This window comes from Juglans microcarpa x Juglans regia, chromosome 4D (assembly GCF_004785595.1).
Source record: "Juglans microcarpa x Juglans regia isolate MS1-56 chromosome 4D, Jm3101_v1.0, whole genome shotgun sequence".
Classification (NCBI taxonomy): Eukaryota; Viridiplantae; Streptophyta; class Magnoliopsida; order Fagales; family Juglandaceae; genus Juglans; species Juglans microcarpa x Juglans regia.
In genome coordinates this window covers 26,652,729-26,679,832 of record NC_054600.1, presented here as the reverse complement: position 1 = coordinate 26,679,832, position 27,104 = coordinate 26,652,729, and the positions used below count along the sequence as shown (strand labels likewise).

At 37.2% G+C, this 27,104-nt stretch overlaps 1 protein-coding gene across 1 annotated transcript; it reads right to left on the bottom strand.

The window, feature by feature from the left end:
* Window positions 1-978: 978 nt before the first annotated feature.
* LOC121261359 (large proline-rich protein BAG6-like) lies at window positions 979-22,837 on the bottom strand. The gene is given in 20 exon segments (XM_041163691.1): window positions 979-1,290; window positions 1,458-1,613; window positions 2,219-2,320; window positions 2,323-2,636; window positions 2,639-2,804; window positions 9,341-9,490; window positions 9,575-9,735; window positions 9,848-10,165; window positions 10,303-10,423; window positions 10,657-10,728; window positions 10,808-10,972; window positions 12,835-12,989; window positions 13,067-13,136; window positions 13,220-13,408; window positions 19,963-20,046; window positions 20,203-20,321; window positions 20,440-20,538; window positions 21,020-21,137; window positions 21,248-21,392; window positions 22,659-22,837. Coding segments are annotated over 19 exon segments (2,760 nt in total). The 5' UTR covers window positions 21,377-21,392; window positions 22,659-22,837; the 3' UTR covers window positions 979-1,218.
* Window positions 22,838-27,104: the final 4,267 nt, after the last annotated feature.

Sequence of the window (27,104 nt, the reverse complement as noted above, 5' to 3'; positions counted from 1 at the left end):
AACAAAGTAGATAAATAATAAAATAATAAAAATAAAATTTTATTATTATAGAAAGTAAAATGGCTAATACAATGTGGTGTTTATGTTTTGAGTGGATAGTCAAGAAATAAAAGGTGACATAATAGCTAAACATTGGCTAAAACTTCCCTAAACCAATGTTAATGCTCTATTTTATTTCTCTTGATTAACCGTCTTTTTATTTCTCTCTTTATATTTTTTTCCCTATATCGACAGATAGAATGTGAAAGAGCCGAATTCAAACAAATATGTAGTTAATTAATTTAATTTTTATTCGAATATGAGTTGAGATTAGACTGATAACCGAATTATGTTTTATATTCACGACACATTCTCGATATAGTTCGTTGAACGAGTATAGATATATTTAAATATTGTACTTGGCCTATCGATCTCTAGTATCAAAGTATATTATATATAAAAACCGGCACACCAATCAAATAACACCAACTAGTATATATGCAAACATGAAAATATCTGGTCGGGGTTATGCATACCAACAAAGAATAGAATGAAAACACGTACATTATAAGACTTTCGGAACAATCAAGAATTTAAAGGATATATATAACAAAATCCTTCCTTCTCATACATATGTGTGTGTACACGTACTTAAAACAGGTTTGCATCTTGGAATTATGTCCAGTAGCGGAGCTTGTCTACTTTCAACAAAGCAGTACCTCGATCAAGGCCTAGAAGATAAAGCAACCAACCAATCAACTCAATCACATCGTTCCATTTGTAATTAGATGAAACTCTAATCCCAGTGGTCAGTAGAGTTTTAAAGCATACAGAATTACTGTTAGTGCATTTTTCTCCCCATAAAATAACTATTACAGCATTCTCAATGTTTTGTACCAAACCATGTTTTTTTTTTTTTTATAAGTTTTAATCAAATCATGCCTTGCTCGCCAAGTCTTAATCCTCAGTGCCAAGTGTCTGTCACTTGAAAAATAATCATTTCTGATAAGTGATAATAATTTTTATACACTGAATCAGACAAGAAGTGGGCCTGTAACACGCATACCACCTATAACTAAAAAGCAGAACATGCCGCAAACCTACAATGTACAAGGACACTGAGTAACTGTAAAACAAACTGAAAAGCCCTGGCCAAGTGAATAATAACCCCCGTCATAATGCTCATAATGATAACTCATTAGAGTCACAAACATGCCCACTTGGGCTTCGGGGCTCTGTTTAGCAGTTATCCTGCCCAGACTCACCCTGAAGTCGTCGATGAATATCTCGCCGTAACATCTCCATATATTCCTGCACAAGCCAACATAAATATAGCGTCCCCGTGAACATCATGCAAACCATAAAAACTCAGAACTTTTGAAGCAGTCAAATGAAATGTCTTGCACTCAGTTCAATCAATTATAAAACAGACTGCATTCACGACACAGAATAAGAATTCATAACATTTGGACGCTTACATTAGCAAGGCCTTCATCGCCCCACAGTTCATCAACAAGCTCTTCCGAACCACTTCCGCTGCCAGATAACATAACTGCATTTTCGACTACAGAATGGAAAATATTTTCGGGTGGATTCAGTTGTTCAATCTGCTGAGCCAGTTGTTGGAGGTTGGTCTGAAAAACAAAACAGATAAAATTACAGCAGAAGATGGTAGTAACACAAAACAAAAGTGTAACGTTTAAGAGAGATCAATTATCCGCCCAGACAGAGAAGTATCAGTTTCATATAACTAGCAGTTATGGTAACAGATGCTCCAAATTGACGGAAAGGAGGAGGATATTAAGTGTATTTTTTATAGCCAACGAACACGATTTACTATCAAGCACCAGATCCCACAAGATACCAATCTCGACAAAAATAGTCCAGAAATACATAATCAACTATCAGAAGCAATGTTCATATAGTATAACTCTACAGACTTTCCATGTTAACAAAAAAATTCATAGATTTAGTTTCCAAAACTTAGTTTGTCAATGGAAGTGCTCAAAAGTTCAAAAAAAGTCCTCCAACAACATGCCGCAGTTTGATGAGGCAACAGTATCAAAAGCATCAAGGTATTTCAGTAGGGTTTCTTGGCAAAGCCATAGCAAAAAGATTTACTTCTTCCAATAAAAGCATTATTGGCAGATTTGACTAACAGCCCACAAGGACCAACAGATGCTAAAAAACAAAAGAAACAACAAATAAAAATCCTTTATGGATGTGTGCGTATGCAAACCTGTAAGTTTTGTTCATGTTGTTTGTCATCACTGCTCAGATTCAGCTCATTATACTGTGATTGGGGTTCGGTTTCCATGGGAGGAAAAAGCTGAGGGGGGTTGATCCACCACTGAGGGCTTGGGATACTATCGGCATCATCTGTTGGAACATCCTAGACAAATCAAGGCCACCGCCCTGGCCTCTTCCAAGCCCTGCAAACATGTTTCCAAGATCTTGGCTATCAACCTGTTGAACAATTTGACCAACTGCATTCCTCATCTGTGGGCTCTGAGTGAGCTGTTGCAGCGTATTTCTCAAAAAATCAGGAGAGCCAACCCCAGTTTGCTCTGAAACACCAGCCAACAAACCATTCAAAGCAGGAGTTTGCAGGACCTGAGACATAAGACTTGCAATATCAACTGCAGGGGGTGGTTGCTCTGGGACCGCTCATTCGCATTCACACTATTTACAACAGAGCTACGAGATCCTAGAGTTTGCAAAATCTGTTGGCTGCTTGTTCTCATCTGCTGATTTTGATCAGAAGAAGTGCTGGTAGTTCCACCATCACCACCAACAACCTTCGACTTTTGCTGTATACCTCGCCTCTGATTACATTGGTATTACATGAATTTAGTATCTACGAAATATATGATGGTAAATCATGTCACCTAAAAAAAATCAGCAATGTACCAATAGCTGACACTTCATTTGAACAAAAAACAGAAGAAAATAGAAACTAAGCTAAGTGGCACAAGGCTTGCATAGTCGTTCAACAGAGAACCAAACCTGAGGGAGAATCCTCGAGTAATAATTTGAAAATATAGGAACTCAAGCCAACAGGTCAACTTTTGAGGTTTGGATGGCAGCTTTGGGGGGTGAGATGAGAATTTTGTGTTTTATTTGAAAGTTTAAAATATTATGTTTTAATATTATTATTGTTTTGGGATTTGAAAGAGTTGAATTGGGATTTGAAAAAAGTTATTTTATTTTTTGTTATCTGTTTAGAAGTTTGGAAAAGTTGTAATGATTAGGTAATGATTAGATGAAAAAGTTAAATATTTGAAATTGAGAAGTGTTTGTATTTGTGGTGTTTGGATATTGAGATGAGATGGGATGAGATGGAAGTATCTTGCTATCCAAACTACGCTTAAAACAATCTAGAATGAACATACAATAGGCATTTAGAGCACTGACATCGGCCTGGCTAAATGCAAAATTTTTCTTTATAGGTAATAAGAGCTTTTATTCCAAGTAAATAGGCATAACCTAAGTACACGGAGAGTATACATGAGAATACACCTAAATACAAACTAAAGCAAAATAGAATTAAGATAGCATTACAAATATTCATGTCCTTCACTAGATTGTTCACCCAAAAATTTAAAGTTCAAAAGAAAAAATCCCTAAATTCCTCCATTGTGCGTTCACAATCTTCGAAGCACCTCCCATTTCTCTCTAGCCATAGACACCAGAACAAACACAAAGGAATCATCCTCCATTTAGCTTTATTGCCTCCACATCCCACAGCACCTTACCAACTAGCCAAGAAATCCACCACCTGAAAAGGCATTACCCAAGCAATGTCTACCCTTGCAAATAACTCATTCCATAAAGCAGTCACCATTTCGCAATGAAGAAACAGGTGGTTAACTGATTCGCCATCTTTTTTGCACAAGAAACACCAATCCATCACATATAAACCCCTTTTCCTCAAATTATCAGTAGTTAAAACTTTCTCCAACGACACCAACCAACAGAAAAATGCAACTTTACTGGGCACTCTAGCTTTCCAAATGCATTTCCAGGGGTATGTTTTATTATCATGTCTATTTAACACCTTGTAATAGGAATTCACCGAGAATCTAGATTTATTATCATGAGCCCACTGCATCATGTCCTCCCTGATCAGATCAATCTTCAAGTCATAAAGCTTTACAAAGAAATCAACAGCTTCACTCACTTCCCAGTCCTGTAAATCTATAGTAGATTCCACATTCCAATTCAGCATGTTATTGGAGAACAAGTAAGAATCAACCATAGCAGCCCCTTTATTTTTAGCAATCCTGAAAAGACTAGGAAATGCTATTTTAAGAGGTAAATCACCACACCAAACATCATGCCAAAAGAGAATATTTGTCCCAATCCCCACTTTGAAGTTAATGTTTTTAACAAAATCCCCCATCCCAACCGAATGGACTTCCGTAATCCCACCCCAAATACCCTTTTATTTCATTAGAACACCAATTCCCCCACATCCTTCCATATTTAACATCCACAATCTGTTTCCACAATGCATCTCTCTCATTGTTGTATCTCCAAAGCCACTTCCCAAGAAGAGTTGTATTAAAAAGCTTTAAATTCCGCGCACCTAAACCTCCACAAGACACCAGAGTACAAACCTTATTCCAACTCACCACGTGGAATTTTCGTTCCTCCCCAATGCCATCCCTAAGCAATTTCTAAAAATCCTCTCAATTTTTTTGACCGCCCCCACTGGAATAGGGAAAAGAGAGAGGTAACAAGTAGGTAAATTAGACAAGGTGCTTTTAATTAATGTAACTCTTCCCCCTTTGGACAAATATAACTTTTTTCCAATCAGCTAGTCTCCTTTCGATCTTCTCAATCACCCCATCCCAAACAGCCACAGATTTATGAGGAGCCCCCCAAAGGTAACTCAAGATATTTCATGGGAAGAGAAGATACTTTACAGTCCAGAATATTAGCCAGATCATAAATATTGCTGACTGAACCCACTGGAACAATTTCAGACTTAGTTAAATTGATTCTAAGCCCTGAAACAGCTTCAAAGCATAACAATAAAGCTCTTAAAGCACGAAAATGATTCTTGTTAGCATCACTGAAAATTAGAGTATTATCCGCGAAGAGAAGGTGAGAAACTATGATGCATCCCCTAGAAGCGTCTCCCACCTTGAAGCCTGACATAAAACCTCTTGCAACTGCCATTTCAATCATACGGCTCAAGGCATCCATGTCTAAGATAAAAAGGAAAGGAGATAATGGGTCTCCTTGCCTTAATCCACGGGAGCTACTGAAAAAACCAGCCGGAGAGCCATTCACCAAAATAGAGAACTTTGCCGTCGAAATGCAAAGTCTTATCCACAAGGACCACTTCTCTCCAAATCCAAATCGCCTAAGCAAGTAGAGAAGGAAATCCCAATTGACATGATCAAAAGCCTTTTCCATGTCCAATTTGACTAAAATTCCAGATTGTCCCATCCTTATTCTACTTTCCAAACACTCATGAGCAATTAACATCAAATCAAGGATTTGTCTTCCCTTCACGAATGCATTTCGAGGCTTTTTTATAATCTTATCCAAAACCACGCAAAGGCGGTTAGCTAGCACCTTAGAGATGATCTTATAAACCCCATTAACCAAGCTAATAGGGCGAAAATCCCTCATATCAACAGCACCCCCGCCTTTTTAGGAATAAGAGTTATAAAAGTTGTATTAAAACTTTTTTCAAATTTCCTGGAGGAATGAAATTCGTCAAAAACTTTCATAATATCATCCTTCACAATATCCCAGCAAGCTTGGAAAAATGCCATGGAAAAGCCATCGGGATCCGAAGCCTTATCCTTGGACATGCCCCTAACTATATCAAGAACTTCATCTTCCTCAAAAGGTCTCTCTAACCAAACTGTAGTAGAGTGATCAATGGAGTCAAAAACCAGCCCATGTATCTTAGGCCTCCATAAAAATTCTTCCTGAAAAAGTTTCTCATAGAAATTCACAATATGATCTCCAATATCCTCCTTATCACAAATCACATTGTCACCAACATGGAGGACATCAATGGCGTTATTTCTACGATGAGAATTAGCCATTTCATGGAAAAATTTCATGCATTTGTCTCCCTTCCTTGAGCCATAAAATTCTGGAGTTTTGTCTCAATGAAATTCTTCCATAAGCATAAATTTGTCAATATCTGCCAGCACCCTTTTCTTCAGCTCCTTTTCCTCATTAGAAATTGTACCCCTCAACTCCTTAGCCTCCATACTGTTCAGCTGTTCCATAAGGGATAGTCTATTGTTTTTAACATTGCCAAAAGTCGCCACATTCCATTTCTTCAAATCTTTTTTGAGCTCCTTAAATTTTCCTGCCAAGATAAAGCTGGGAGTGCCATTAAAGTGATAAGAGGCCCACCACCTTCTTACTCTTTCAAAGAAACCTTCCTCCTTCAACCACATATTTTCAAATTTAAAGTACATTTTTCCCCTAACAATGCCCCCACAGTCCAACAGAATAGGATAGTGGTCAGAAACTACTCGTTGTAACCTTTTCTGATTTAATTCCGGAAAAAGAGCTTCCCGAGATGCTGAGACCAGAAATTTGTCAATACGGGACCACGCTCTCCCGTTTGACCATGTGTAAACTCCTCCCGCCATATGTAAATCGATCAACTGCATCTCAGAAATAAGTTCTGAAAATTCAAACATAACTTTAGAAATAACCGAATCTCCAACACGCTCACAAGGAAAATGCAAAATTTGACTAGCTATCACTTAAAACGCCTGGCATTGGACTAGCTAAGATAAAGGAGTTGAGGCTTTGACGGTAAAGCCAAAGATAAAGTCATCTTTGGCGTGCAACTGTTCATAGGCCAAAGCATTATTTTAACAAAAATAATTCGCTCTGTTTTCTTCCCTCCATTCTGCTCGATGCCCACCTTCCTCTCCCTTTCTCCCTTTGCCAAATCCCCTTTCCATTTTCTCTTTCCCTTTCTCTCTTCCCTTTCCCTTTCTCTCTTCCCTCTACACCAGACCGAGACTCCCTCTCTCTCATTCTCTCGATTTTTCCTTTTCTTTTTCTCAGTTTCCTCTACAGGTGGCCTTCCTCTCTCTCATTCTCTTCCCTCTACACCAGACCGGTCTTCATCTCTCTCATTCTCTCCGTTTTCACCAGACCGAGACTCGCTCTCTCTCATTCTCTCCGTCCACCGAAAACCAAACACTCTGCTGAAACCTACACTATGACTACGCCTCGCGGCTCATCTCAAATCTATGGGTACTCTCTCTCTCTCTCTCTCTCTCTCTCATTAAGTTCCTAGAAATTTGAACTCTTTAATCAGAATCTGTTTTTTATTTTTTATTTATGTGTTCTTGTTTACCCAAGTGTTTTGTTTTTGTGGTTTTGTCAGTCATTACTGGGAAGCTTTGTGGTTCTTTTCTTCTCCAATGTTTATTTTCTTTGGCTCTGCGTTTGGTTTCTTTGAAAATGGAGTAATATAGCTGAGATTGACATTATGGGTCATGCGGTTTATGTTGTTTCATTTTTTGTTATATGTAAAAGTAGTTCGTGTTGACTGAGGCATCCAATAGCTGTATATTACTGGGCTTGTGACAGGCTCTTTTTGGTTCCTGGTCTTTGTGCAAAATGGTAAATTTCCTTATCTCAAAATATTGATGTGCAAAACTCTGCTAAAGATTTTCCTCTGGATCCATCTAGATTGTTAATCTCAAATACATTTGGTTGGCTGGCTGTAAATGGTCGATATAAGATGTACTCAATGTATTGTCTGAAACTAATTGAAGAATCATTTTCTGCACACTTCTTATATTTCTCTGGGACAGTTCTCTAAGTGACTGCATGAAGGGCTTTGAAAGCAACATGGTGTGTTTATATTTAGATAACAGTTCGTAGAGGTATTTTCCGTTGAGGTTGATATGAGGTTTGGATGGAGGTGCCTAATTCAACTTATGTATTTTCTTTTTCTTTCCTGTCCTTATTGTTTCTGTCCCAGCAATGAAAGTGAGTGTTTTCCTTTTCGTAAAAATTTCAAATTTGCCTCTGAAAGTAATAATTGAGAAGACCTTTAAACCAGAAGTTACATGCAAAATAAGTTTTTTTTTATTACAATCAAGGCTTGATGCTGAAATCTTGTGGGATGCTGTAGTTTTAGGGTGCTGCTGAGGGGGTTTTGAGTTTGGGATTTCTAATGTTGAAGAATTAAGAGATTTGAAGATTTTACTGCCCAAGCAGGAAAATGTTGGAAGGTGGTGCAAGATTCACTGGAATGATAGGCCTGAACAAGAAGAATGACAACAACTACGATGATCTATCGCAAGGATATTACCATAAACTTGATGAGGGATCCAACATGTCCATTGACAGTTTTGGAAGAATGCACACAAGCAATTGTGGAGGCTCTGTTGCATTATTGTTTGCAGACATGGCTGCAGGTCTCGCAACAATTCCACACAGTTAGCCAAGTTGTTGAGGGTGCTGTCTTGGGATCCATCTTCTGTATTTTGTGGTTATGGTCTTGGGATGCTTTTGTTCTACAAGCATTTGATTCCAGTTTATGGGTTTGAATAGTTGCTGTTCTGGGAGCTGTTGGGTTTTGCCTAGGATTTCTTGTACATGTAGTTCGTAATTGGTTTCGGGATGAGGAAGAATTCTCTAATTAAAATGAAATTATTAATTAATATATGAAGTGTATTTGCAAAGTATTAAAAAACAATTGTCAAATATTATTAAAATAATATAATATTATATTCTTATTTTGGCTTTAAGATGGCTAGTCCAATGTGGATTCACCTAGCAACAAGTTGATGCTATAGCCAAAAGTTGAGATTCTAGCCAAACTTTGGACTTGGCAATGGCTAGGCCATTCTAGCCATTGCCAATGCTCTAAGAATGCAAGACATGATTTTAAGAAATGTTTAGGAAATAATGTTATATAATACTTTGCAAAGTTTAAATTAGAAATGAAATTATCAGTCCAAGGCTCCAGCTCCATGGCTTTATAAACTTCTATTAGTTGATTTGTTGCCACCCATACATCTCCGAGCAATGAACATTAAGTGGAAAACGGCACCGATAAAGCAAGAACACAAGCAAACTAATATGAGACAACATACTAAAAGTAAATAAAGAACATTTTTAGTTTCTATATATTTAAGTCTTGCATGTGATGTTCCTTTTTCAGTTATTATGACCATTTTACCAGTATTATTAAAAAAACCCAATACGTATACTTTCATTAGATGCTGAAACACTACGCCAAGTACCACATCCGTGCAAACTTAGATATATATCCACTTTTTACAGAGAGTTTAGATATAACTTACACTTAAGTTATTTAAAAGAATATTAATAGAAAATATAATTAGCTTACCTTAAGTTCCAGACCTCCCAGCCCTAAACCTAGTGGAGCAGCTTTGGCACCCTCATGTTTCTGGTCAGATCCCAGAGCATTGCCCTGAAAATCTTCAGACTTGGCTGCAGTTCCTCCACTTAAAGCATCGCTATTACTCAATTGGTCGAGCTGTTTAATTAATGAATCAGCACAAGATTCAAACGACAATTAAAAGAGAAATAGGAGCCCCATATTGCACACAATAATATATACCTTCTGACCTTCACTTTCAGTTGTGCACCCAGGTATGGATGCCCCAGATTCCCCAACTCTTTTGACCGAGCTGAATGTCGTGGTGTTTTTCTGTTCATTCCCCACATCATTACTTGCAGTAGCAACAGAAGAACTTTGAACAGTTGATTCTGTTTGGCCACCTGTGTACAGAAAGATAGGTTAATGAGTTGGGTAGCATTATATTAATTTTCATACAAAAAGTAAATGGCTTCAGTATTATGTAAACAAACAAATATATATTTAACCAGCTACCTGATGAAACCATGCCATCTCCTTGCAAGTTACCAAAAAAATTCCTAAGTCGTGAATTAACTTCAGATATAGATGGTAGTGAAACAGAGTCAGAAGGTGGCTCTGCAACAGAAACACCAAGGCCAGGCTGTGCTACCCCAGAACTTGCAACACCACTAGGTCGTGATGGGACAGTGGTTGCAATTACATTTCTCATAGGTAGCACCCTTGTTGCACCTGAATCACCAGAACCAGCACCATTACGACGTTCTCCCTGCATTCCTTCGGCATTACTGGCCCTTGTACCAACCGCAGAAACAATTGGTGCAAGCGAAGTACCTGATATTAAACAGCACTAAATCACCGAATAGAAGGTACATGGTTCAGGTCAGTACAAACAATTTATTTTTTTTCCTGAATAAGTTCCATTAGGGAAAAAAAAATCTGAAACCTTATCTATATAAGCAATCTATTACCAGCATGTATATGAATGTTTATGTGCCTTGGAGCACTCCCTATACCAACAGGACCAAAAGCCATAGGATTTGATTGAGGAACAGAACCACCAAAGAGAGAGCTGGTTTGAAGAGGAAAGGGCTGCAAATAGTACAAGAACACCAATATACATTGACATTAAAACCAACACAATCATAAGTAACCATACTACCAGGTTAGCCAAGCTAATCCACTCTCTTTTCTAATCTATAGCATGATCAACTTATTCCACTGCACTTGTTAGATTGCTCTACTTGTTCTCTAATTGGAGACTAGAATATGTTCTATCCATATTCAGTGTACCAACTAAACCACATCAAAATTCAGGGACAAACCTGAACCATTATAGGATTAGGCCCAGATGGAGATATGTAAACTGCAGGTCCAGCATTCAAAATATATTCTGTCTGCAAATTGGACCACAAGAATATCAAATACCTTTTACTCACAAAAGAACCAAGGGATTTAGGAAGGATAAGACCATACAGGAGACTGTCCCATCCGCAGAGTCAAAATTGTGCGACCAAGCTCAAGAAGCAAAGCACCTAAATGTTGCATTGCAAGACCTAATCGCATTGATTCTGTCTGTATCTGGCCCCTTGTGGTGGAATCAGAAGAAGATCCCTCTTGCTCCAAGGATCCTGCAGTATGCTACGAAGTTGCAGCAAGTTACAGATAACACATAATCAGACGAAAAGGAAAATGTAAAGAATGTAAAATTGGCACATCCGAGTACATCCCAGCTTCATTAATCTCACTTTACATCAATAAGAATTTGAAAAACAAAATAAATGCTGTAATTCATAAGTATCCCTGTCGGCATTGTGGTGAAACATGTATGGCACAGTAGCAAATAACAATATGCTCTATATAATCCGCTGAATTCATTTGATAAATGTTTAGATTGACCCAGTGGGTGGATGACTCAAAACCATAAAGAGACTCCAAGAGATTAAAACATGTTGCATGGGGCCTTCTCATGCTTTGTCTGTTATATCAGAGTCTGTTTATAGTCATGACATTTTTTCATAGTCAACAAGGTTGAAATTTCCAGGGAAAAAAAGAAACATCAATTTCAGGGACTCTAGATGAACTGGTCGTACCCCAAATTGACATAGGCGAACAATTAGAATTATACCAGGACACTTAAGAGATTCATGTTGAAAGAACTTGGCAAAATGACATGTGACTTCGGGAGATGGGTGCTCTCCTATCTTTTGAATAGGAAACTAGCAAATAGCAAGAATCAGCAGCTATTTACTTAAAATTTAATTTTAGCCATACAATTATTAAAAAAAACATTCAAAAGATTTGATGGCATTCTATAGTTTGGCCTTAAAAGGATATTGGCGGTTTCTACATCCTGACTTGTCTATGTTGGTTTCTATAGATTCATATTTATACTGATCCACAGCCAAGCATTCCTTTTGAAGTGGTGTCTCCCTTAAAGCCAAAAGAACTTAGCCTATAGCCCAAGCCACAAGAATTCGGCCGATTTGTTAAAATCAACCACCTTTAACTTGGGATTATCCAGAAAATGCTTTAATGTAATTCTTCAGCATTCTTCATCATGCTAACTCAGAAGCCTCCTATGATCTATCTTCAAACTATCCGCTTTAAATCATTTATCTAAACTCCCAAACAAGATTGCAGGTTTCTTGGCCCATCGTTAATTTCCTGTATATATTAAAAATGAAACAGGAAAAAAGTGGTAAATCTACAAGCGAGCACGACCATAATTACATATCAAACAGGGTATGCACGTGTCTTATTTATATTTTATATTTTTCAAGGAGTGGACTACATACTGTCACGTTTCATCCTCACTATAAATATTAAGGGGATGCTTGGGGAATGAGATGAGAAGAAAAATCTGTGAACAGTAGTAAAATGGTTTGAGTTAAGATGTTTTATGGGGTTTTGGGAAATGAGAGAAAAAGTTGAATAAAAATATTATAAAGTTAAAATATTGTTATATAATTTGCTTTGGGATTTGAAAATGTTGAATTGTTTTTTGTATTTTGTTTGGAAGTTTGAAAAAGTTGTAATGATTAGGTAATGATTAGATGAAAAAGTTGAAAATTTGAAATTGAAAAGTGTTTGTGTTTGAATAATATTTGGGAAGGAAATTATGAGAAATTATGAGATGAGATAAGATAGGATGTGTTTCCCAAACAACCCCCAACTTTGCCTAGGAAACTAAACACATCACTCTGTTATATCAGGAAAAATACAACGGAGAAATTTGTTTATTTATCTAGAATCCTTATAAACAACACATTTCCATAATAAGGCCAGAGGGGGGAGGGGGTGTGAATGAAAAAAATAGAGAACTGGCAAAAGACATTCCTCTATTTTCTTCATGATAAATTGCTCTGAAAGTAGCAAAAACAAAAAAACCAAAAGTTATTCTCTTCCGCAAAAGAGGGAAAGCATTTTTCAGAGAGAACAAATATAATCAAACACAGAGTGAGAACAAAGAAAAGTATTAGTATTCTGAACATGGTGATTACAGATAGTGCAGCAACTGCATGACCACTGAGAAGACGTTGTGCACGACGCAGCACAATGCTCAATGCTTCAGGAGTATGCAACCCATGGGCACTGGAGGGTAATTCCACCCTCGGGAGATCACCAGCATTTATTGAAGATGAATTCGGCTGGTATCCTGCATCAAGGAGAACTGGATAATTTTATGCAGTTATTGGCAACTACAAGATTAAAAAGGAATTTCAAAATAATCACCACTTTGTGATAGTGTTTGCTCCATGCGATTCATAAACTCAGAAAGTGTACTCAAAGAATCAGGAATAGGCTGAAATGGGAAAGAAAATGACATTAAAGAAGAATAAAATGTGAAGCACAACTAAGACATCAAAGAAGAGAATATATCACAACATGAACGGAAGGAACAGGTACTGCTGCTGCAGCCAGAGGGATTTGCACAACTTGATGTACAGATTGGAATGGTTGCCCAGAAAATGCCTGTCCAGACTGCACTTGATTTCCTGTTTGAGTCTGAATTCCAACATTACCACGTAAACCTTCTGTTTCATTTCCTCGAGGAGCCTGACTGGGAGCATTTGGCTATGACAAGAGGGGAAAAAAACATATAAATGTTTATTCACATGAAAATTAAACTCACATTCTCTCTATGAGTCAAATGTTCTTTACCAACTCAAACCCCTGATGAAAGGCAGGCTTTGTTGAGACCATTAACAGATTCAGTTTCTTCTCATGAGCCCCGATGCAAATGTGTCTTAAATTGATCACACGCTATGTGCCATCGAAATCATGAGCCCCTAAATATGCTTAATCTATTGCAGTCACAGGCAAATCCCAACTATTTGTAGTTAAAATCCGAGTGGACATGCCCAATAGCATATCCATTGTCAAGATCCAATCACACAAGCCGAGAAAGGATTAAACAGCATTCTACAGCCAATACAAATGCAGACAAGATAAGAGAAAATACATGTTTTGCAAAAGCTTATTTACACCCATCAAAATGAAGGGAGGTGATACAAAAGCTATAAATTCAGCAATCCTTTACTTCAACAGTGCTGTGCAAAAAACATGTAAAAGTGTAATTTGAGATGAGTTTTTTTTTTTCAAGATGTTAAAATAAGTCATGAATGTCATAGCATAATATTTACAGCATGTCAGCAACCAAAGAGGAAAAAAATGATTTGGTTCAAACAACAATGTGAGGAAGAAATAATTTTATATTGAAAAACTATTCCACAAAGGAAACAAAAAAGCTGAAGCAATAAAAACTAATTCATCTACATCCTCAGACAAATGAAATGATTAGCTTGATTCATGAAGCCAATCCCATAGTTATAATTCTAGCAGTTGACTAGATAGATGTGTTAAAAATGCATAACTCCAATTTTTGATACAGATGTCACAAAAGTGAAAACTTTTTCTCTCCGTACACTTTCCTGGTTTTTATTTTTTTGTTGCTTGGTTTGTTTTCTGTTGGTGGTGATTCGTTAATGGCTTTCTATGGAGATTAAAGTTTCACGGCAGCATTGGTTTTATCGTAGTGGATTGGATAAGATGGGGCTAGGCAACGAGGTGCTCATTGATCAGAAGTTATTCGAGTTTAGGAAGGTGAATGATAGATGGTGGAATATCATAGAAAGCAATCGCCGTATAGTGAAATATATATCCTTAGACCATGAAGCCCTGGGTTGGCTGGGCTCTACAGTAAAGGAATGTGCAGTGTCAAGGGGAGCTTATGAGTTTCTGAGAACTCGTAGAAAAGGAGACACGGTGTTAATGGTGCGGAAGGGGCATAACCGTAACGGTAGTTTTATCATTCTCTCGGAGTTTGGTCATAATAAGAGGAGAGGTTTGATAGTGGTGCCGGAAGGGAGGAAGGGGGAGGGGTGGAGGAACTTCGGAGATGCTTTAATGGAGCTCCATTCACCCTCTGTTTTGAGCATGAGAAACAGAGTCACTCATGAGGCTCAGGCAGGTTACTCTAAGTTGACAAGAGGAATTGGTGGTGGCCCACCGTTGATGGTTGGAGGTGCAAGGTCGTACAGCGAGGTGCTCCCAATGAAGAAGGTAGTGTCTCGAGACGTGAGGGTTGTGCTGCCAGACGTGCCCATCGTGCAGAGGTATGAGGGAGAAGGGAGCGGGCTGTTGGGGACAAATGAGGAAATAATTATGAGGGTACTTGTTGGCCTGGAGGAACAAGTGGGAGCTGTTTTAGAAGAAATTACTTACCTAAAACGCTGCGTCAAGGGCAAGGCTGTCCTGGGCCAGAATTGCAGAGATTTCGGGCCAGATTTGGGCCTGAAATGCAGGCCAGAAGTCCAGAGTGTAATGGGCCAGAAATCTGGTGAGATGGGCCCTGGTATGGGAGGTCGCAGGCCCAAAAAAGGTTTGGAGGCCTGCATCTCGGGTGTCTGCCGAGATATCAGGCCAGGCACCATATCGGGTTCCTGTGGAGCCGGTAAACAGGTTGCCGGCACCCCCACCGGCACAGAAAAAACCGCCGATCTCCGTCGACCATGTTGACTTGTCGGTAGGGTTGCGCCGACGGGAAGAAATGGAGGAGGGAGAGATCGTGGTGGAGCCGATTGCGATGGAGATCTCTGGAGAGGATTTCCCGTCGTTGCCACCTGTCTTGGGTTTAGAGATTGGGCAGCTTGAGTCATGTGTGGTGGTCGAAGGGGCGCATGATGCTCCTGAAGTTGTTCCCGTGCATGTTTTCTCGCCGGCAGAGGAGGCTTTTTCTAATTTAATGTCGCCGGCTTGTGGGTTGACTTGGGAGAAGGCACAGACTCAGCTGTGTGTGGTGGAAGAAGGTCCTGTGGTGATTCCAATGCAGGAGCAAGATTTCTCAGTAATGGGGTGTTCGACAGAGTCTTTTCCACTGGATATGGTTTCCTTTGAGGAGAAAAAGTGTGGAGATGGGGTTGAAGAGTTAAAATTTTTTGCTCCTGTCAATGGAGAACCAAATTCTGTGTGTGGTTCGGAATTGGCTGTTTTTACTCCTACCAGTACTGGAAAGGAGGGGGATTTTCTAACTCCGTTGTGTACACTTCCTCCCAACGCTAATTATGGGGTTTGTTCGTCAAAGTGGGTATTCAAGAAAGTAGAGGAGATTCAAGCTGTCATTGGGATTTCATTTGGAGGTTATGAAGAACAATTTAAGGCCCTACTTGTAGCACTTGAGGCTAGCCATTCAAAGTCAGCCTCTAAGCGGGATAGAGAACTTAAAAAGTTAACTTGTTTCATTAATTATGATGTGAAAGAAGGGAGTGGCGGAAGAGATAGAACGAAAGGGAGGGGCAATATAGTTTTATCATGAAGCCTAAGATTTTATCATGGAATGTACGGGGGCTCAATGATCGCAATAAACGCCTTCGTATTAAATCAATATTGCGGATATGGAAGGGTGATGTGGTGTGTCTTCAAGAAACAAAGCTGCGACTTATTGATAGGAAAATTGTGCGAAGTTTATGGGGGTGTTCGTACGTGGGTTGGACCTATTTGGCCTCTTTGGGGCCTCAGGTGGAGTGTTACTTATGTGGAATAAAAGAGTGGTTGAATTGACTGAGGAGTGTATTGGAGAGTTCTCGGTTGCGACCCTTTTCAAAAATGTGGTTGATGGATGGGAATGGGCATTTGCAGGATCCTATGGTCCTAACGTGGATAGGGATAGGAGAAGGTTGTAGGAGGAGTTGGCGGGTTTGTATGCCTTATGGGAGGTACCGTGGTGCATGAGGGGTGATTTTAACACTATTCGCTTTCCTAGTGAGCGATCAAGACAATGTCGACATTCTTTGGCCATGGAAGAATTCAGTGAGTTCATCTTTGATCTAGACCTCATGGATCTCCCTTTGGTAGGGGGCGAGTATACTTGGTCAAATGGGAGGGTTTGGTCGAGATTGGATAGATTCCTTGTTTCTCCTTCGTGGGAAGCTAAATATCCGTAAGTAAGATAGAAATGACTAGCTCGAGTTAGTTCAGATCATTTTCCTATTCTTTTGGATTGTGGGGGTATGCATAGGGGGCGCCAGTATTTTAAGTTTGAAAACATGTGGTTAACAGCGGAGGGGTTTGTAGAAATGGTGCGTGATTGGTGGTCTTCTTATCAATTCGTTGGTACTCCAAGTTACATTCTTGCAGGCAAGTTGGAGGCATTGAAACAAGACCTGAAGAAGTGGAATTTGGAGATTTTTGGTCACATTGACAATCAGAAGACTACATTGTTGGAGGAATTGCAAGACTTAAGAGGATAAAGAGTTATTGGGTGAAAACTCGAAGGAGGTGTTATTGAGGAAGGGCACGGTTATGGCAAACTTGGAGAGGGTTTTGTTGTCAGAAGAGACTTCATGGCGTCAAAAATCCAAGGCCCTTTGGTTGAAAGAAGGTGATAGGTGTATGAAGTTCTTTCACAAAATGGCCAATTCACATTGGCGTAATAATGCTATCAAGTCATTGCAATCGGGTACTCAGGTGCTATCTTCTCCTCCTGAGTTAGAAAACCATATAGTACAGTACTATGACACCCTTCTCACAGAATCAACTCCTTGGAGGCCAAAGCTTGATGCCTTGCATTTTGAGGCAATTGACTCGCAAAGTGTGAGTGTACTGGAGAGACCTTTTGTTGAAGAAAAAATTTACAAGGTCATATTTGGCATGGCAAAGGATAAAGCACCGGGGCCGGATGGGTTTTCAATGGATTTCTTCCAAACTTGTTGGGACATTGTGAAAGGTGACGTTATGCAGGTTTTTAGTGAATTTTACGCTTTTCAAAAGTTTGAAAAATCACTTAATGCAACTTTTATTGCTCTCATCCTCAAGAAACACGGGGCTTTGATTATTGAAGACTTTCGGCCTATAAGTCTGGTTAGTAGTGTTTATAAGATTATCTCGAAGGTTTTTGCTAACCGACTTAGTCCGGTGTTGGAACACATTATTTCCAAGTCCCAGAATGCATTTATTCGAGGGAGACAACTCCTTGATTCAATACTCATTGCAAATGAGTGCTTGGATTACAGAGTACAGGAGGGAGGTTCAGGTGTTCTGTGCAAGCTTGACATGGAGAAGGCATATGATCATGTGAATTGGGAATTTCTTTTATATGTGCTTGAGAGATGTGGTTTTAGGGATAGGTGGATTGCATGGATGCGTCATTGTATTTCAACAGCTCGGTTTTCAATTTTGGTTAACGGCACACCTGCTGGTTTTTGATAGTTCGCGGGGATTGCGGCAGAGAGATCCCTTATCTCCTCTTCTTTTTGTTATAGTTATGGAGGCCTTAAGTAGGATGGTGCAGGCTGTAGTTGGGGGAGGTTTCTTATCGGGCTTTCAGGTGGGCAATGGTTCTGGTGGCCCTATTATCATTTCACACCTCCTATTTGCAGATGATACGTTAGTCTTTTGTGAAGCGAATAGAAGCCAGATCCAAACTCTACGAGCATTGTTACTTTGCTTTAAAGCTGTGTCAGTGTTAAAGGTGAATCTGGGCAAGTCTGAGATGGTTCATGTGGGTGCGGTCTCTAATATCCTCAGCTTAGCAAGTCTTCTGGATTGTAAGGTGTCATCTTTCCCAATGAAATATTTGGGACTTCCATTGGGAGCAACCTTTAAGAATAGAGCTATATGGGATGGGGTAGTAGAGAAGATAGAGAAAAAGTTAGCTAGCTGGAAACGGATGTATTTATCAAAAGGGGGTCGCCTCACTCTTATCAAGAGTACTCTCACTAATCTCTCAACTTATTTTTTATCTTTGCTTCCTATGCCTGTAGGGGTGGCAAACAGAATAGATAAACTCTTTAGGGCGTTCTTATGGGGAGGTATGGGGGAGGAGAAGAAATTCCATTTGGTTAGATGGAAGACTGTATGTGCATCACTTGTGAATGGGGGTTTGGGTGTGTGTAACTTGAAAACTTTTAATAAAGCGTTATTGGGAAAGTGGCTTTGGAGATATCAATTGGAGGGGGGATCTTTGTGGAAGGATATTATTGATGCTAGATATGGTGTCGCTTGGGGTGGCTGGTGCTCTAAGGAAGTGAGAGGAGCGTATGGGGTGGGTTTATGGAAGTATATAAGGAAGGGATGGCCATGTTTTGCAAACCAAATTCGCTTTGTAGTTGGTGAGGGCATTCGAATTAGATTTTGGAGGGATGTGTGGTGTGGAGACCACGCTTTGGAAAGGGTTTTTCCAGCCTTATATCATATTGCAGCGAATAGGGAGGCTTCAGTGGCGGACGTGCGTTTATTTTCTCATGATGCGCAACAGTGGAATATTCTTTTTAACAGGGATTTACATGATTGGGAATTACCTTTTGTTTCAGAATTTTTCAACTTACTATATTCTAGGGAGATTCCTTTGGCACAGTGAGATAGTTTGAAGTGGAGGTCTAATAACCACAAGTTATGTACAGTTAAGGCATATTATAGCATTCTGACAACACAACTTGATATTACGCTGTTCCCCTGAAAGATTATTTGGAGGTCTCGTGTGCCTTCTAAAGTAGCTTTTTTTGTTTTGAGTGCTGCTCTTGGGAAGATATTGACCACGGACAATATGAGGAAGAGAGGATGGATAGTGCTGGATTGGTGCTACATGTGCAAGAAGAATGGAGAATCTGTGGACCATCTCTTATTGCATTGTAAGGTAACAAGGGTGCCGTGGGATGAGATCTTTTTAAGGGTAGATGTTGCTTGGGTTATGCCCATGAGGGCGGTGGATTTGTTGGGTTGTTGGTCAAAGATGCAAGGCTGCCATCAAGTGGCAAAAGGGTGGAAGATGATTCCGTTGTGTATTATGTGGTGCATTTGGACAGAAAGGAATGCGCAATGCTTTGAAGAGAAGGAATGCACTACGACTGAGCTGAAGAATTTTTTTCTCCACACTCTAATGTGTTGGTTTTCCACTATTGTATTACATGGGGATAATGTCCAGGATTTCTTGTCTTTAATTGATTGTTCTTAGAATGTAATTAGTAGTTCTTATGTATACTTCCTGTGTACAAGGGCTATGTCTATTTCATTTATATATATAATATCTATCTTTTACTGATAAAAAAAAAATGCATAATATGGGAGAACTGAGATAAAATATGCTCACGATGTAATGACCACCATTTCAAGGAACATGATGCTCTACTTACCAAAGTAGAAGTATGTGTGCCGCCAGTGCCAACACTTGTAGGCTGGCCACCAACTCCTATAGAATTCAGAACTGCCCCAATAACCTACAAACGAAAAGGCATAATGACTAATGGCAATGCTAATCAACATAAACCTACCTCACCCCTGCAGCCCTCTACTAACAAATTTTTCTTTATAGGTAGCCCTCTACTAACAAATTAAAGTATAGATTTTCACAAACGAAAAGCAAAATGCCTCACCCGAGAAAGGTCAGGTACAACTCCTTCACCTTGATCCCCAACATTAAAGGTTCCAAGAACTACACTGTGTGAGATTTGCCCCACGCGATTACGGGGGTTGCCAATACTGGCATCACTTCCTGCCAACGCATGTAAAAAACCACTATCAATTTATCTTACAACTGAGCTATTTTCATATTTTTCTTTAGTCTAATATTACTGGAAAAGCAACATGGTCCCAAAGCCAACCTCTATTACCATTACTCCCAGCTGTCTCTCCAGAACCAGCACCAGATGACGGTTGCACCTGTGCTGGTTGCCTCTCTACTAAATGCAATGTATGCCCATTCTCCACATCTACATCCGATTAAGGAACTACTGCTGAAATTTATGGGTATAGTGTTTGCTTGCTTAACATGAACCCATTCTAGAGACAATAAATATCAGTGACAATCAGAGATCAACCAAGCCTTCTATTAAACCATATAATAAGGAGTTGACCAATTAAAAATAATAAAAGCTAAGTTAACTCTGTGTGTATGTGCACATAACTTGACAAGTTTTTACTTCAATCTATTATGGTATACTTGATTTTTTTTATCAGTAAATAAGAATTCTGCTTGTTACGATTTACTTGATGTTAAATGCTTAGTTAACTGGAACCATTATCCATATAGCAGCTGAACACTCGAATGGCATAGGAAGATCTGGGATCAAACCACTTAAACATCGGCAAAATAATACATCATAATGTTAAAGAAAATATAGTAAAATAATATGGAATGATGTAAATCTCCAAAAACATTCAGTTAAGAACACTAATACAGTGGCTGGATACGATACTCAGAAAGAAGATGGTCATCCTTTAAGACCCTTCCCCTGAAAATCAACCTTTGCTGACCAACTGGGACGCCAATTTCATTAGCTATTTTTTCCTTGAATGATGAAACAGGCATCTGAAAGAACTCAAAAATGGAAAAAGATTAGACATAAGAACTATCCAATGGACATATAATCCCATTCATATATCTGGAAATAACAAGAAATAAGGTAGAGAGGCACTCACATTTTTGTCCACTTGGAAACTGTAAATCCGGGAATCAAGTGTCTTGATGTTGAGCTGAACAGTCAAGTCTGAGCTTTCCCCTGAAACTTTTGCAGTACTGGAACCTTCATTAGAGAATTGATTTGCCATGCTATATCAACAGAAACTGTCCAAAACACACAGAATGTACTCGGTCAATACTGCCCAGATAATTCTTAGAGATGCAGCACAAAATACACAGCATAGGAGGCATACTACATAAACAACACTTTACTGCCTAATCTCGATAAGCATAAATGCCAGGAAAGGGAGGCAAAAAAAGCTTTACAGAAAACCAAAATCCTTGGTGTCTCAAATTGAGACCCGCCATAAAAAAAAAGAATTCTTAACAGTGCACAGGGCATTTATTAACCCTTTACACATTTTTAATTTTTTTACTGATAAAAAAAAAAAATTGTTGCAAATAGCCATAAGAACAAAAAGTTCTGGTTATAGAACAGGTCACCTTTTCTGTCCATTAAAGGGAGTTGCTTCCTAATGCAAGAGTGCAATCCGACAATTCTTGCATAGAATTGTCGGACATGGCAGCATAAGCAAGTAGATTAAGATGCCAACCTTCAACTTTCCATTCTAGTAGCTAATAGCCAACCATCCTTTTTCCTCACTTAAATTGAGAAAAAGAGCAGATAAAGGTATACTTAGACTAAACACTGACATATTGCACCGGATAATGAATTCCCATGAACACTACCACGCTCATAACATTGAAGTCACAATATGATGTGCGCATACAAAAACCCACGACTCATTAATGTCCATTATGAATCATGGGTTTGGCATACGGTTTTCATACCCGAGTCACAACTTAATTGCAATTCCACGTGATATTTTGCCATGCTCGGGAATGCAACTGGCATATCTTATATTGAGACTTACAGGTTCGGAAATTTCTCTTATCCACTACCGGAACCACATGCCAAGACCTATGGGAATGGAACTAACCAAAGCAAGCGAGGGAAAGCTTTAATTTTATTTTTAATCCCGGATAACAATTAGATTTTACTCCATTTGTATTAGATTTAGATAAATTCCAATTTACAATAAAATGCCGCACCCAACTCTTTTCCTTGCAAACAAAGAGATTTTCAAACCCTACGGTTCCAGTAATCAAGCGAATGTGCACATCCCTAGCCTAATATTCGTTAAGTCCAGAAACCCAACTCTATCACTACTTACCTAGGGCTTTTCGGGAAATAATTCAATAAATGAAATCCTAAACTACAAGATAGATATCGCAATAGAGAAAATCAAGAAAAGTAATCCTCGAAATCTCGGCAACAATCCAAGCTGTGAGAATTTCCAGGTCAACACGCTGCGTATCACGTTATGCGTAATGATACAAACAATAAACGAGGTAGGAATACAGACGAACCTTGTCGATGTGGACGGCCGGGAAATTAATCGGAGAGCGGAGACGAGCGCAGTATGAGAAGGGCTGTAATTTATTTTGATCGCCAATAAAGGGGATAACTTGATGTGTAAGCAAGACGAGCTTCCTTGGGCTTGCAAGGTTCGAGCACAAAAGCAGGGAGGTTTGGCAGTCCGGCCCCTTTTCGGAACGCAAATCCATTCCAGAACAATCTAGAATCCTATTCTGTTGCCGGTACTAAACTTTAATAATAAATAAAAAATAAAAGGCAGAATACGACGTCGTAACGTGGAGCTTGGTGCTTTGGTTCCACGCAATAGGCAACCGACACGTGACCGTTTAAGCTTTTTCAAAAGATTGCATGTACAATATTTTGAGTAACAAAAATGATAAATACAATATTTTTCACAATTTATTTAACATTCAAGTTTTAAAATGAGGAATGTTATTGTAAAATATTTTATAAAAATAATACCACTTTATAAAAATATATTCACTTTATATTATGTATTATAAAAAATATAATAAAGAGTATTGTGTATATATTATTACTCTATAAATTTTATATTTATTATTTTTTTAAATAAATTACGTGATATTTTTATAATTTACGACTGTAAATATAATTTTTTATTGTATTAAAAAGCGGTTGGTAAAAAATCATTGTGGCGGACTGTTTATCCTAACCACTTGCATGAGTGACCAGCCAATCACTCTATCTAATTAATGTGGTTGGAGAACCCTCCCAGCCATTAGGGTGGTTCTCGTCGTCTTGTGGGGGTGGTTGGTGACCACATGAATTATTAGGGTGATTGGTCAACCCTTATTTTTAATCATCTTTTATTTAAATATCTATAATTGTGTATAGTGTTTTCCAAGATCTTTAAAAATTGTGACAATTATTTGTTTGATGGTATAAGCTGTAAAGGACTTAATTTACGGCCACATTAAGGTTTTATTATTTTTATAATTATTTTTATCTCATCTCATCTAATCATTATAATTTTTTTAAATTTTTACATAAACAAAATAAAATAAACAATACAATTTTTTCAAATTTTAAAATAAAATAATATTAAAAAATATATTCTAACAATATTTTATTTAATTTTTAATTTTTATCTCAATTCATTTTATCTCATCCGTAAAAACAAACTAGACTTAAAGTTATTTTCTTGGTTTATTGCTATCCTCGTTAGTAACTGCACACCCACCTGTATAACCAACGGACCATAGGAATGGAACTAATTTTTTATTAGTTTGATGGTTTATACCTTTTATTGATGGCATTGTTCATCAAGTGCGGGTGGATATTCGACTATATCTATGATTTTATAAAGTGTTTGGATGTGTAATGCGGTTTAAATACTCGTTCGAATTAGTTCAGACAAGTATCCAGATGTACTCGAATTTTTTAGATCCGAAAACTCATTTACCTTGATTGTAACTGTAAGGTATAAAATATAACAAATTCATGGTATTTTCTAAATCCAGTCCAATGGGAGGACTCATCAAGAGGAAATAATAAGAATAGAGAGGAAATAGACAAAAGGTTGAAGGAGTGCATAATATTAAAAGGAATAGTAGATAAGTAATATAAAGTAAAAGGAAAATGATATAAAGCAAAAAAGAAGTGACATAAAGCAAATGATAATTGACATAAAGTAAGGGTAAAAGATAAAAAGTAAGAAACGAGACGACTTCATAGACTTTTGGCTAAGCTTGTCCAAGGGGATTTCGACTTCCACACGGACTTCTTCAACCTTGTGATAGGAGCTACAGTGAAGATGTCTCCACCGAAAGACAAACCTCTAATATCCATTATACGATGAAGATAAGAGATCATGAGAAACTGTAAAACAAACATATTATAGTGGACTTTCATCTCCCCAAACTCCTGTGGACGTAGATTTAGTACCGAACCACGTAAATCTATGTCTCCCTCTTATTTTTTTATACTTATTTTTCTTTTATTATCATGGATGTGCGCACAGACACTGTACAGTCTCATCGGTCGGAGACTCCATACCATACCGATCGAGACCCAGATTGCCATAGCCAGCCAGAAAGATTTTTTCTCTCATTTCAGTCTGTTGTGCTTGTTTTAGGCATTAACAGTAACCTACCCAAAATTTTTCAAAAATATAACTTAATAAAGAAAATAATGTTGGAAAAATGAAAAAAACAATGAAATAAATCTCAAAACATCAAATAAATCTCAAGACATTGAACATTGTCCATTACCTGTAATAATAACAATATATCAAGAAGAAAGACTAAATTTGATGTCAAGATAATAACTAAAGGTAGAAACAACTTGTTGCATTTTTTAACTAAATACATGTAAAACAAAAAAGTAAATCGAATATTCGTGTATAGATTGCATGCATAAATTAATATTGGAGACCAAAACGAAGTATATTTGTGCATAGAATGATTTTTTTTTTTTTTTTAAATATAAAGCTTAGGTATCAGGATTTTACCCAATACCGGTATTCATGAACTACTTAAATTGTGACAAGATGAATTATTTAAATTAGATCTCATAAGTTTATCTACAAGTTTCGACAAACAAACTTAGTTCGAGTAAACATCTTTATATTGTTTATATATATATATATTTAATGATTATTTTCACAAGGATTTAAACAACACATGTAGTATTAACAACATGATTATGATCTCTTATATTTTCAAATATCTAAGATATTGTCCCCTTAACATTAAACATAATACCATAATAAATAATAAATACAATGTCATTCAAACTTATTATAATTGTATTATTTAATAAACGAAATTTAAAAGTGAATTTTAAGATTATCAAGTTGTTGGGCTGCTCGTAAGTTATTAGAGCATTTCAACTGTTTTTATTTTTATTTTATAGGGATATATTTTTTTTTAAGAAGTATTTTATATCGATATATAAACGAGCTAATGAAATGTTAAAATAAAGAGCTCCATTTGAGTAAAAAGAAATTTAAAATACATTTAGCTGCAATAACCGCTATACGTAGAATAAACTATTCATCTATTTTAAAAGTTATTTTTCATTGTTTCCCGCTATTTCTCTCATTTTTTATTTCATGCTATTTCTGATGGTTTCTTTACTATTTCCTGCTACAGTAGCATCCTACGTTATTGTATAAGATGCCAAGTGCGTGAAAAAAAAAAACTAATAATATGCTCATTTTGTTTTTATTTATGTTATTTTTATCATCTATAATGTGGATGGACACATTACAATCACATTAATAGATGATATTAAAAATATTAAAAGATATAAAGATATTGTAAATGTTTGAGTTATAATAAATAAAATATACACTTTATCTAATATAAATAGCAAATAATATTTAAATTATATAAATAAAGAATGGATAAAGTAATATATAATATATTGCAAAAGTCATTGGCTAAAATATATAAAAAAAAAAGTAGATCTTGATTATTTAAAATAGATAAAAGCTGTTAAGATAAGTCATTGAGAAAACTCTAACAAAATAAATAAAAGCTGTTTAGATAAGCCATCGAAAAAACTCTAACAAATCAATTGTGTTTCACCAATCAAGTTTAAAACTTTAAAGTGTAGTATTTACCTTCAGAAGTAGTAAATTTATCAAAGCTATAATTATAAAAATGTCCGAGTAACTTTTGGGCCAGTTTGAATTAAGATATGAGATGAGATGATTTATAAATAATAATAAGATTTGTAAAAAAATGACTCGAGATAATTTTTAAAAATTTTGTGTGTTTGAATTAGAAGTGAGATGATATGATTTTAAGTTGTTGAAGAAGAGATAGATGTAAATCCCACAGATGATTGTAGAATATTTGTAATGACTTATTTATTTATTTATTTATAAATCTATTTATTTGTTGGAAAAGCTGAAGGCATAAGCTGTGTTTTTGTCGTGTTACTGATTTGAAAGAAAAGTTGAACGTTTTTCTCCTTTCTCTGCTGGCATCATGAAAAACTACTATTTGAAACTTTGTCGTCTTGTAAAGTCATCAAAAACTATTTTCAAATCAGCATGTGATGACCGTTTAGATAAAAATTGATTTCTTTGTACAGAGGAAGTGAGATGAAACCCTTCAATCCAAACTACACCTTAAAGTCAAGTGCTTAAAAATGGATATTAAAAACTATAATATTTATGAGTTATTTTATTCTTTATCAGGTTCAGGCTTCATGGATGATTCTTAGGTTGTGTTTGAATGTTGAGCTAAGTTGAAATGTATTGAATTCTTTATAAATAGTAGTGAGTTGAGATGGTAGAGTAAGTTTTGTGGGGGTTCACTTAAGACGAATTTAGATGTATTTAGATGTTAAAATGAATTTATATATATTTATGAGAATTTGAAAAAAATTATAGGTTCCGTATGTAAATAATTATTGAATTGATAAAAGTTGTGAGTCTCACGTGTAAAGAGGTTTTGAGTTGAGAT